This window comes from Neovison vison, chromosome 14 (genome assembly GCF_020171115.1).
Source record: "Neovison vison isolate M4711 chromosome 14, ASM_NN_V1, whole genome shotgun sequence".
NCBI classification, from domain to species: Eukaryota; Metazoa; Chordata; class Mammalia; order Carnivora; family Mustelidae; genus Neogale; species Neogale vison.
The window spans coordinates 22,789,695-22,802,722 of NC_058104.1; the positions used below are offsets into that span (position 1 = coordinate 22,789,695).

Below are 13,028 nucleotides of genomic sequence, written 5' to 3' on the forward strand. Positions count from 1 at the left end.
GAAAAAACTTTTTTTGAAAAAGATTTTTAGATATTACAGATTTATTTGAGAGAGAGAGAGCACACAAGCAGGGCAGAAGAGCAGAGGGAGAGAGAGAGAGAGAGAAAGAGACAGGAAGGGAGAGAAGCAGGCTCCCCGCTGAGCAGGGAGCCCAATGCAGGCTGATCCCAGGCCCTGGAGATCATGGGCTGAGCAACATGCAGACACTTAATGGACTAAGCCATCCACACACTCCTGAAAAAAAATATTTCTTTTCATATTATAGAGTCAACAGATTGTGTTTTTGTAGTGCTTTTACAAAATCGGTAAACCCTAGGCTTTGTGCCTCTGATACTGGATGGACAAAGTGTACAGCCCGCAGCTCCCACTCTGGTTGTCTGAAGAACTGGGGGTTCCCCCATAACTCCTGCTATTTCCTGGCATGTCCTTTCTGGGGTGGCCTCTAACCCCATTTCTTCCTACATCCTACATACCAATCTTTTTTTTTTTTTAAGATTTTATTTATTTATTTGACAGACAGAGATCACAAGCAGGCAGAGAGGCAGGCAGAGAGAGAGGAGGAAGCAGGCTCCCCGCTGAGCAGAGAGCCGGATGCGGGGCTGGATCCCAGGACCCTGGGACCACGACCTGAGCCGAAGGCAGCGGCTTAACCCACTGAGCCACCCAGGCGCCCCTACCAATCTTCTTAAGATTCAGCCAGGAACAAGACTGCCAAGATTCTGCCGTCCGATAAGTTACTTTTTAGTGACTAGAGAGTTATAAGTAAACACATCAATAGTAGGGTCATTTCAGGTAGTGATTCAGGGTATGAAAAAATAAAGCCAGGCAACAGGAGTGTGGAATGCTCTACTTTAATAAAGTTGGTGTGACAAGGGCTTATAGGCCATTTGAGCAGAGCCTTGAGAATTGAGGGTAAAGATTCTAGAGGGAGAGTGTGTACCGTGAGAGCAAGGGCCTTGAGGCAGAGAAGAGCTTGGTGTCCTGGGGAAACAGAAAGAAGGCCAGTGTGACTGGGCAGCACGAGCCAAGCAAAAGATGGCGTGAGATGAACACGGAGGAGGTGGGCCCAGGTCCCACAGGGACTTGTAGGCCTTAACGAGGAGGTCACATTTGAGTCCAGAAGTGACAGCTTTAAAGCCACCTTACTTTGCAGGAGCTCGCTGTGGTAGCTCCTGAGAGGTGGTACCCCGGCCAGCTTCTGCAGGCCCTGGGTGGCTCCTGCTCTCGCCGCCAGCAGCTGGAGGGCCGGTTTTGGCTCTGTGCGGTCATCACTCGCGGCTTCTTCCGGGGGCCCCCGAGCCGCAGGGGTGACGGGGCCACCGCGCAGCACGGGTTAACGGGAGGCCGGGCAGTCCGCCCCGCATGGCCACGCGGGTTCCGGCTGGGGGAGGCGGGGGCTGGCGCGTGATGCAGACGGGCACACGTGGCCCCGGAGTGTGCTCCTCCGGACAGCTTGGGGGTCGTTACCCTAGCCGGGGCGTCCCGTCGGTTTGGCTGGCGGCCTCTGGATCGGGCGGATGGCCGCGTCACGGGACGCACTCCCCGAAGGGCAGCGGGCCGCAGGAAGGGCCGCTAGCCTCGCCACTTGAAAGTTTTCCTTGGGGCTCGGAAGCCCAACTTGCCCATCCGAGAAATGGGACTCTAAGATAATCTGCCAACTTGGACGTTTTATTCTTTCTCTACGCCCCTAGCCGTTTTGGAGCCCAAGGAGCTGGGGCAAGCGGACTGCCACCCCAGACACCAGGGCGCGGTGGCCCGACTTAATTCTGGGGGCCCTGTTGCCGGGAAGCGCCTGAAAAGACCCCGCGGGGCGCGGTCGCTGGGCCGGATCACGTGACTGTCACTGGCCGCCCGCCGTGGGGGGGAAGCAACCACCGCGCATGCGTACCTTTTATCTTTCTCTCTCTCTCTTTTTTTTTTCCTTTTGGTTGGCTTGGACGCAACCACTGTCAGCTCCTCCCCCTCCTTTTCCATCCTTCCTGACACACGCTCCCTTCCCCCCGCCCATTGGTTACGTCAGGCAGACAGGACGGTAAGCCAATCACGGTGCTGTGTTCAGAGGCCGGCACGCGGAACCGGTCGGATCCGACCAATGAGGGCGCTCGGAGCGGGCGCGCCCCAACCGGGCAGCGGAGCCGAGGCCGAGTGGGCGGTGCTTCCCCAGTCAGCATGTGGGCGGGGGAGGGCGGGGACCAGCAGCCGCAGAGGCGTCGACGGCGGCGGCGACGACGACGTTCCTCAGTCTTCGGGGTGGGCTCGGCGGCGCAGGCCGAGCTTTGCGGAGGCCTCGGCGGTCAGCGGCGGCGGCCCTAGGGGGGCCGCGGCGCCATGGGTGGGCGGTAGACAGGCTCAGGCCGGCAAGGCGAGGGGCGGCGGCGGTCGTCCAGGCCGCGGCGACCTTCGGCGGGGCCCGGGGGTGGGGAGGCCCGGGGCGGGGGTCGTCCCGGACAGCGCGGGGCCGCGGGGCGGGTCTCGCAAGCCGTCGGGGTGCAGGAGGCCTGGGCCGCCTCGAGGAGCCGCCGCCGGCCGCTGGGCCTCGCCGCCGGGCCGCTCGACGACGACGCTCCCGCGGGGGCCCCGCCTGAGGAGGACGCGGCGGCGGCGGCGGCGAGGCCGCGGGAGGCCGCGGAGGATGGAGGAGCGGAAGGAGGAGGGCGAGGCCGAGATCCAGGAGCACGGGCCGGAGCACTGGTTCTCTAAGTGGGAGCGGCAGTGCCTGGCTGAGGCCGAGCAGGACGAGCAGCTGCCCCCCGAGCTGCAAGAGGAGGCGGCGGCCGCCGCGCAGCCCGAGCACAAGCAGCAGAAGCTGTGGCACCTCTTCCAGAACTCGGCCACCGCCGTGGCCCAGCTCTACAAAGGTGAGGCCCGCTGCCGCCATCTTGCCGCTGCCGCCGCCCCGCCGCCTCCCCCGCCGCCGCCGCCGCGCCTCGGGGTCCGCGGGTCGGTGGAGAACCCCGAGTGCGGCCGCCCACCCGCCGGCCGGGCCGGGCCGGGCCTCCGCGCCCCCGCCGCCCCGTCGCCCCCTCCCCACAAGATGGCGGCGCAGGGGGCGGGCCCGGCGGGCGGCCGCGGCCGAGCGGGGGGGCCGGCGCGGGGGGCGCTCCCGTTTGGGGCCGCTCTCGGGGGCCAGCCCGCGGCTGAGGCCCGGCTGCTGGCGCCCCCCGGCCGGGAGGGGAGGGGAGGGGCCCCGGGTCACAAAATGGCGAAGGGAGGCGGCGGGGCCGGCCCATTGTGCCCGAAGCCGGCCTCGGGGCGGGGACTGGGAGGGGGCGCCTCCCTCGGCCACGGTCGGTCCCGCGGTTGCGCCTCTGGGCCCCGCGGCTCGCCCTTGCTCCCGCCGCGACCCCTTTCCTGCAGTTCTCGCAGTTGAGTGTGGGATCCTGAAGCCTTGGAACAAAATGGCGAAACCTAATATGGCCGTTCCGGAGTGATTGACGCCCAAATAACATCTTCTCTCTCTGTGTCTCTCTCTCTTTCTGTGTCTTTTGTGTGTTTTTTTTTCTCTTTCCTCCGCTTTTTCAGACCGAGTGTGTCAGCAGCCAGGACTTTCTCTCTGGGTCCCCTTCCAAAACGCAGCCACCGCCGTCACCAACCTCTATAAAGGTAAAGATAACCTTGCTGCATTGCCGGCTAAGGGGAAGGGCAGCCTGTGTCAGGGTATGAGCCCTGCGCTGCGAGGGTCTTGGACACCCTTCCCCGGATCCAGACTGCCGGAGTCTTTGCTCCTGCGGAGTCCAGACACCAAGTGCCCCGAGTACTTTGTCGGTTGAGAACTCCGGGGATGGTCTCCTATATCCCTGCATCTCAGCCGGGGCGTTTGACCCCCTCCGGTCCTCCCCCCGGGCGCGTTTGACACTGGGGGCAGTTTTGAATGTCATCCCTAAGAGGGGGCTGCTGAATATCCTGCGTGGCAGAAGACAGGCTCCCCCGCCCCAAGTGTCGGTAGTGCGGGGTTGAGAAGCCCTGAGCTGGGAGACCAGCGAGGCCTGCTGCCTCTCACTGGCGAGGGCACCCAGGGAAGAAGGGAGTTCAGGGTGCCACCGGGAGGTGAGCACTTTCCCGGAAAAGAGTCTTGAGTTAGGCAGCGTAGACCGAGGTATTTTCGTAGCATTTAAGTGAGCTTGAAAACGAGTTGATTGGACTAATCTGTGCATATTAACATACTGCTCTTCCTAGCAACGTCGCGTTTGCTTTCAAAACTACCGCATATCTGATTGTATATTGTTGGCAGGAAATGCGTGATCAGAGTTTGCGTTGATAGATTTTGTTTTATGGTAGTGTTTTTCTGGAGCTAATCCTCACCCCTCCCCATGACGTGAAGATATGTAAGTAAGTGTTCTTGTTTATTGTGCTCTCAGTAACCATGGCTTTAGGTTTTATGTCTTTGAAGATTTGGAAATTTGGATTTGATGCTTCTTCGGGACAGGGTGTCTGGAGAAAGGATTTGAATTTGACTGTTAATCTTAGTAAAAATGTAATTAAATCAAATGTTTTCAAACTTGGGAGAAGCTGCATATAACAGTAATGGACTTAATGCATTTCAGAATGATCCAAACAGGTTAAAACAAGCTGTGGAGCACCTTCTGGTATTATTTTTGCCCAAGAATGTGCAAATAATGGCAGCATTCTATAGGAAAAGTACGTTATTGTGAGGCATTGTGGGTGGAATTTGCAGTTTTTTGGGTTAGTAATTTGAAAACATAAAGTGAAACTGGTGAATAGAATGTTGATTTTAGGGAAGGAGGAACTCATAGTCTAGGCCTGCAAGAAACCGGAAATGCAGTTGGTGCCCCAGTGGTCAACTTTGATTTTATGTAGCTGAGTTCCTTAAATTTTGACTCTTGAGTAAATTAACATCCATCAGTTCTAGAAGGTCTTCAGTATTGTCTGGATTGTCTCTTGGTTTCATCCAGAGAATTTGGAATAATATTTAAACCTGTTTTAGAGACTCATTTCTTGGAGTATAATTTGGATACCATATAATCACCCTTTTAAGAATCATAGCTTGAATTTGACAGACAACATACACCGTGACGGCATAGAGCATCTATCTCCAACCCAAGCCCCTGGCACCACTGATGTGACTGTTGTATGTATGGTTTCCTGTTTCCATAAAGTCATGAATAGAGCCTTATGGCACAGTCTTTTGTGCCTGGCTTCATGAACTTCCCGTGTTTCTGAGATTGATCCATGGAGTACATGCTGCAGGTGTTAATAAGTAGCTCGGTGTCCATTTTGGCCCTCTCCCCGACCCGTGTTGTTGGTTTATTGTTTGTTTGGTTTGAGTAGCATTCTGTTCTGTGTGTGGTGCTACAGTTTATCCATTTGTTTGTTGCAATTTATTTTTCTTGAAGGTGGGGATGGCACCATTTTTGGTGGCTTTTCTATGCCTCTCTTTGCTTAGGCCATACAAAAACATGAACATCCTTTAGATTTTCTGTTTAACTTTTGGTGCTGTTGTGTGCTGTTTTATGTTATCTTTTTAGGACTAAAGCTGACAGTGCTTCAAAATAGAAGATGGGTTAGAAGCTGAACTCTTGAAATAATCCCCAAAATGGATTGTTTGATTTGAAATAGCTTCTTATAATTTATTAGTTTTCTTTTGTTCAGATGATTTAATGAGAGAGACATGCAATTTTTTTTTTTTTTAGTTTAAAGATTCTATCCATTCATTTGACAGAGAGACACAGCAAGAGAGAGAACACAAGCAGGGGAAGTGGGAGAGGGAGAAGCAAGCTTCCCACTGAGCAGGTAGCCTGCTGTAGGACTGATGTTGGGCTGTAACCTAGGACCCTGGGAGGTCATGACCAGAGCCTAAGGCAGATGCCCAACAACTGAGCCACCCAGGCACCCTGAGACATTCATTTTTTTGAAAAATGGAAATAAATTTTCTTGTTACTGCAAATGTGTTAGATTGTTAGAACTGGTTTTGTTTTATATCCTGTTTTTGTTAAAAGTAAATGCATCCTTTTTTACCTGGTAGGAAAGGTGAGTTGTGGTTTGTGAAATTTGGTAGTGTAGCAACATACTCTTACCTGATTGAAAGAAAAGAGGTAATGCTCTGCAGAGATACTCACCTTCCTCTTTTTCAGGGTGAAGTCTTTGGAGAACAGGACTACAGCTGTAGGATTAATTAGATACCTTAAATAGAACCAGTGTAGTTAGCAAGGTAGTGTCACCAGCGCATGCAGCATTATGTGTAGTGGTAAATCTAAGTTCTTGTTCATAGCTCCGATTAAATATTTAGATATAATTTACAATGGGGGAGATATGGAGGGGATGGGATCTCTTTAAAGGGTAGTGCTTCTGTATTTTTGTCTGATTATACACTTTACCGGCAAGCTGAAAATGGCTTATTCTGCAGACTGGGGAGAGGTTGGCACTTAAGCCAGGTTTTTGATAGCTCCTAAAGGGAACACATAGGAAGTTCAGATTTGAGGTAAAAGCCTAGCTGAGGGCCCCTTTTGATTGCTCTTGTGCTTTTGAAAAGTCTAAGGCTCAGTCATTTTGGTTTGGCTGGGAGAATGTGGGGGAGAGTGAGTTGTCTCTTAGCGTGGACAGAATTCAGCAAAATATGGAGTGTGTGGTTCTTGCTACTCCGTGTTGTAGGGCAAGACTTCGGTATCCTCTTTTGGAAAGGGGAGGAAAAAAGTCTTGATTTGGTAGATCTAAAAAGGGTGATGTTTGTTTAGTTTTCAGTTATGTTCTGTTCCTGGCCTAGTACATTTTTTGATATCTGCAACAGAAGAGGGGAGTGAAAAGTTACTGTGTTGGTTTTAATTTAGCCCAGATTCATGCTTACCTGGGAAATACTTGATCACACCTACTTGTTTGCCTTTTAAAGCCCCCTCCTTGCATTTTCCTGGGCGCTACTTGTAATCTCGGTCTCCAGACTCCATTAGGGAATTGTTCTCCTTGTTTAATACTGACTTCTTCTGTTTGGGTTCCTTGCTCAGAAGAGAGGTTGGAATGGTGCTGGTCCTCTGGGACAAGGCTATCTTGGGAGCCCCAGTGGTCTGCCTGAGGTGGGTGCTGGTGCCTTACCTCTTTACCAGCGTCCTTGACCCAGTGTTTGATCACATGGCCCAGGGCCACTTCTCAGCACGTCCCTAATGGTTTGTTCTTTCAGGGTTTTGTTGTTGTTGTTTTAAGATTTTATTTATTTATTTGAGAGAGAGAGAGAGAGAACAAGCAGGGAAAGGGGCAGAAGGAGAAGCAGACTCCCTGCTGGGCAGGGAGTCTGATGTGGGACTTGATCCCAGGACCCGGGGATCATGACCTGAGCCGAAGGCAGACGCTCAAGGGACTGAGCCACCCAGGTGCCCCTGTTCTCTTGGGTTTTTAATGTTTTTTTCTTCTTTGACTTTTGTTTTATGGTTAGCTCCATTTCTTTGCCTCCACTTTTAATTAACTACTTACTAAAAAATATTTTTAATTTAATTAAAAAAAATTTTTTTTTTTTTTAAAGTAAGCTCGACATCCATTGTGGGGCTTAAACTCACGACCCTGAGATCGAGAGTCACATGCTCAGAGTCCGACTGAACTAGCCAGGCACCCATGTCTCCACTTTTAATAACTTTCATTGCATGTTGAGCAATACTATGACATATGTTGAGAGTTTTCTTTTCTTTTTTTTTTTTAAGATTTTATTTATTCATTTGACAGAGATCACAAGTAGGCAGAGAGGCAAGGAGAGAGAGGAAGGGAAACAGGCTCCCTGCTGAGCAGACCGCCCGACTCAGGGCTCCATCTCAGGACCCTGAGATCATGACTTGAGCCAAAGGCAGAGAATTTAACCCACTGAGCCACCCAGGAACCCCTGTTGAGAGCTTTCTATTGATACTGTGTGTTTGAAAGATGTTCCTGGTTCTCTCTCTGACCAGCATGTGCCCAGGGAACATCTTTACTCCAGCAGTGCTTGAAGAAGCCCAGCATTGTTAGAAGGGCATCTATTGCTAGATTGTTTGAGTTCTGGTTCTGGCATGTTATTATAATTCTGTTTTCTAGGTGTTTCTGGCTATGGGCAGTCCTTAAGATGAAAGAAAGAAATTCTAGGTTATTTTTTATCCTTGTATTTCTTCTTGTGAATAAGCTTTGTGGTGTGGTGCTTTCCTTCTTCATCTTTCCCTAAAGGTTAAATAGAATCGCCAGGTGAGAAAAATGGTATGATGCCTTTTATTTAAGTCCTTGTTTTTGAGGCCTCTTGATGCCACATCCCTTTATAACATGCTTTCTTACTTCAGCGTGGCCATCTTAGACTGTAGGTAAAATGAAACTGAGCAGGACATGCTGAAAATTTGTGGGCTTGGTGGTGAGTGATTGGCATATATAAACAAATGGTCAGAGAAAGCGTGTTCCACCTGAAGATAGTGGAATTTCATCTTTTTTTTTTTTTTTTAAGATTTTATTTGAGGCCTCCGGCTCAGGGCGTGATCCTGGAGTCCCGGGATCAAGTCCCACATCAGGCTCCCAGCTCCATGGGGAGTCTGCTTCTCCCTCTGACCTTCTCCTCGCTCATGCTCTCTCACTGTCTCTCTCTCTCAAATAAATAAAATAAAATCTTAAAAAAAAAAAAAAGATTTTATTTGAGGCAGTGAGGCAGGCAGAGAGGGAGGGGGAAGCAGACTCCCCACGGAGGAGAGGGCCTGATAGCGGGGCTTGATCCCAGGACCCTGAGGTCATGACCTGAGCCGAAGGCAGAGGCTTAACCCACTGAGCCACCCAGGCGCCCCAGAATTTCATTTCTTTTAAAATTTGACGTTGTGGATCTGGTTTGTGACCCTTCTTTTTGCAAAAAAAAAATAATACTGAGCTTTGAGACTTTGTTCACAACACCTTTGGATTATAATTAGAAACTCTAAATCTCAAGTTTTTTTTAAAAAGATTTTATTTATTTGATAGAGGGAGAAAGAGCACAAACAGGGGTAGCAGTAGAGGGAGACGAGAAGCAGGCTTCTCACCGAGCAAGGAGCCCAATGTGGGCATCCATCCCCAAATCCCTGGATCGTGATCTGAGCTGATGGCAGGCACTTAACCTACTGCGCCACCCAGGCATCCCTTATGTTTTATTCTTTAACTTTTGCTCTATAAGGAGCAGTGGCCTCACTCATTCATAACAGCATTTGTAGATGGTGTGTTAAGTTTTTGTGGAAGACATTGTCTTTGGCATAACTTTTCTGTAAAAGGATGTTTTGATTGCAGGTAAGCAGAAAGTGCAAGTCAGGCAGGCTTCATTGGTGTGAACATGGATTGGCTTCTCTCCGATCCGAAGGCCAATGGTAGGATTAGCTTCAGTCAGTGCCTCAGACTGTCCTGCTCTATAGTCTCTTGGCCAGAATTGGGTCACATGCTTACTCAGAACCAGTATCCTAGCTACTGTCTGGGGCTATGCAGATTAGATTCAGACTAAACCATTTGTTCCACCCTTTGAATGTGGAGGAAGCTCGCCCCAGAGCTATCCAAACAAATTTGGAAGTACCTTTAGGAGAAGGGAGGATGAGGTTTGGATGCCAGACACATGGGGTTACTACATACATTTCTTTTCTGGCTCCTGTCCTTCTTTGTGTGCTAGGTGAAAATTAAGGAATTATCCAAATAGTGGGGGGCGCCTGGGTGGCTCAGTGGGTTATAGCCTCTGCCTTCGGCTCAGGTCGTGATCCTAGGGTCCTGGGATCCAGCCTTCCATCGGGCTCTCTGCTCAGCGGGGAGCCCGCTGCCTCTCTGTGGACCTGGGATCTCGGTCTGTCAGATGAATGGATAAAACCTTTAAAAAAAAAAAAAAAAAGTAAGTATCTAAATAGTGGAAGTTGGTGCCTATTTTCAGATACTTCATTGCTGGAGAATGCATGAGTTGTTTCTCAAAACAGTTGGAAAATGGTTTTATTTTGCCTGTAATTCAAATCTTTGTTTCCAATGAAACACTTTTTTCCCCTGTGGCAGACTGGATGACTAGTTAATGCAAATTGAATTTCTAAGTTCAAATATTTTGTCATTAGTATTTTTTTGAAATGTTGCTTTGATCTAGCAGTGTGCCCTTAGAGTTTATAGGTCCTCTAAGGAGGATGGGGGATAGTTTCTCTTGTTTTGGGGAAGAACTACCTTATAGAAGGAACTCTGTCACTTACCTAACTTTGGGCAAGGCCGTTTGAGCCTCTCAGTTCCAGTTCCTTGTTTAAGAAATTGGGATGTCTGCTCTGGTCAGCTCAAAAGGATTGTATCAGAAGCTATAAATAGTGAAATTGGATTAATCTTGTCTGTATATCATGTAAGAAAGCTATACATTTGGTCTCCATCTCAGAAATTAGGTGATTCTGTGCCTGTTGTCCCCTGCCAGTGATTAGAGGATTAGACTTCTAAAAATCTGGAATTCCATTTCAGCTGCTTATACAAAAACAGTTTTTTGTTTGTTTTTTTTAAGGTTTTTATTTATTTATTTGACAGAAAGAGACACAGCGAGAGAGGGCAACACAAACAGAGGGAGTGGGTGAGGGAGAAACAGACTTCTTGCCTAGTAGGGAGCCCAGTGTGGGGCTCAATCCCAGGACCCTGGAATCAAGACCTGAGCCAAAGGCAGACGCTTAATGACTGAGCCACCCAAGTGCCCTGCAAAAACAGTTTTTTAAAAACATAAGAAACATGGGACATCTACGGTGACTTGTCTGCGTCAGTTTCTTTCCTGAATAGGGAAGTTACTGTTGTGCTTAAAGGTTAGATTGATATTTTGATGCCCTTGGGGTTTGCCTAACCTTCAAACTTATGGCCCTGTTTCACAATGGCTTTGGCTTCAGTAAAATAATTTTGGACATAAGACTGTCCCCACAGTTTCTGTGCTCTGCATTTCTAGAATTTGAATGTCTGTTTGTCAAGGTTCAGATGTATTCCGGGTAGTTTTTGGCAGAGAGCCTTGAGAAAGCCATCCTTGTTTGTGTTTATTGTGCTGCTGTACACTTAATCAGCCTGTGATTACATTAAAATCTAGTACAGTCATGCCTAAGATTCTCCAGTACATATTCACATCTCTCCTGTTTGATAGGAGGGTTTTATTTTCAACCACTTAACTGTTTAAAGTCCTAAATGTAAGGACTGTGTTTGAAATGCTTTTGTGTCAACATGAGATTTTCTCTATAGGGATATAACTGAAATGGGATTAATGGAGATGGTAAGGTTATTGATTTGGCTTTCAGGATATTCTGCGAATGGTATAAAACCAAATCTTGCCCAGGCAGTGCTGAAGTAGGTACCTGAAGACCTTAAATGTCCTGTCTGCTTTTCTCTTCTGTACCTTCTAATCTGTAAAAGTCAGTGTTTGTGGAGTACCTGATCCTTAGTTTGTTCTTGGTTGGTTCTGATGTTGAGACTTGCTCAGAATTTCTTAGATGAAATGATCGGTCAGTCACATAAAAAATTTTTTTTTAGTTGCGTAAATTTTATTTTTTAAAGATTCTGTATATTTGAGAGAGAGCATGAGAGGGGAGAATGTCAGAGGGAGAAGCCGACTCCCCATGGAGCTGGGAGCCCCATGCGGGACTCGATCTGATCCGGGACTCCGGGATCATGACCCGAGCTGAAGGCAGTCGCTTAACCAGCTGAGCCACCTGGGCACCCAAGTTGTGTAAATTTTAATAAAAGAGCAACACAGGTTACTTAGATAACAGTCTTTCATGTAAACCACTGAATATTGCATTTTCCAGCTTTGTTCAAGTCTGTGATTGAAGCATCAGGCCCTCCCTTGGGGTGCCTGGCTGGCTCAGTCAGTAGACCATGTGACTCTTGATTTCAGGTCATGAGTTCAAACCCCACTTTGGGGTGTGGAGCCTGCTTTAAAAAACAAAAAAAGAAAAGCCTCAGGCCTTTGCAGATCTGATTTTTTGGAACTTCTTTTGTCCTCAGACCAAAACGTAGCAACTTTATTCCCTGGATTGTCAGTTCTTTAAATAACTGCCTCAGGTGGTCCTCTCCCTTTGGCTCTTGAGTTCTGCATTCAGTTGAAGGAGGAGGTTTTGTCGTCTGGTTTGGCAGCTGTGTATTTACATGCCCGCTTCATCTTGGCTTTACACTGCACAGACCTGCTTCAGACCTGTTTCTTGTAGTCCTTCTGTACCTCCAGTGTTTTCCCTCTCTACTTACAGTTCTGGGCCTCCTTCCATCTGGTTCTTGAAAAACAGTTTCCTTGGTCATTCTGTTTGGAACCTGCTTCTCCACTTACAAGTTTGAGTGTAACAGTTCTTTCAGGTGCGGCAGTTTTGTTGAATCCTGGTTGCGTCAATGTTCACACTTTACATGTTTCCTTTTTCTGGTGCTGTGGGTTTTGCTCACAGTTTTGATTTCTCTTCAAATGCTTCGAGCTCTTTCAAAATCACTCTTCTAGATACAGCTTTACCAAGGTTATGTTGAGTTTATCTACTCCTACCGTTGCCTTATCTAAGTCTTTAAGAGATTGGAAAATGTTACATTATACTCTTAAATGTTATCTACCTTTTTAAAAAACATTTATTTGAGATGGAGAACACAAGTTGGGGGGAGAGAGGGGTAGAGGGCAAAGGAGAAGTAGACACCCTACTGAGCAGGGACCCTGACATCATGACCTGAGCTGAAGGTAGAAGGTGGCCTCACTGACTGAGCCACCCAGGTGCCCTAATGTTATTTACCCTCCCCCCTTTTTTTTTCTAAGATTTTATTTATTTGATAAGGAGAGACACACTGAGAGAGGGTACACAAGCAGGGGAAGTGGGAGAGAGAGAAGCAGGCTTCCTGCTAAGCAGGGAGGCCGATGAGGGGCTCCATCACAGGACCCTGGGATCATGATCTAAGCCTAAGGCACACGCTTAATGACTGAGCCACTCAGGCTGCCACTGTTTTAAATGGAGTTTATGCTTGCTTTGTTTATGATGAACTGATAAATCAGAAGCCGTTGGTTCATATTGTAATTTGACCATTACTCTAGTAATGAGAAAGTGGAGAAATTACTTCATTCCACGTGTGCTTTTTATGTCTTTAGAATAAGAAGAATCCAGTTCTCAAAGTTGTTA

At 48.6% G+C, this 13,028-nt stretch overlaps 1 protein-coding gene across 2 annotated transcripts in view; it reads left to right on the plus strand.

Moving 5' to 3' along the window:
- Positions 1 to 2,512: 2,512 nt before the first annotated feature.
- Positions 2,513 to 13,028, plus strand: part of C14H16orf72 (chromosome 14 C16orf72 homolog) — a 28,279-nt gene continuing 17,763 nt past the window's right edge. The window contains exons 1-2 of one of the 2 annotated variants that reach the window (XM_044233426.1): positions 2,513 to 2,858; positions 3,523 to 3,603. In XM_044233426.1, coding sequence (XP_044089361.1) covers positions 2,633 to 2,858; positions 3,523 to 3,603 — 307 coding nt within the window. In that variant the 5' untranslated portion in view covers positions 2,513 to 2,632. The remainder of the gene's footprint in view (positions 2,859 to 3,522; positions 3,604 to 13,028) is intronic. The other variant, XM_044233425.1, reaches the window with a different exon arrangement.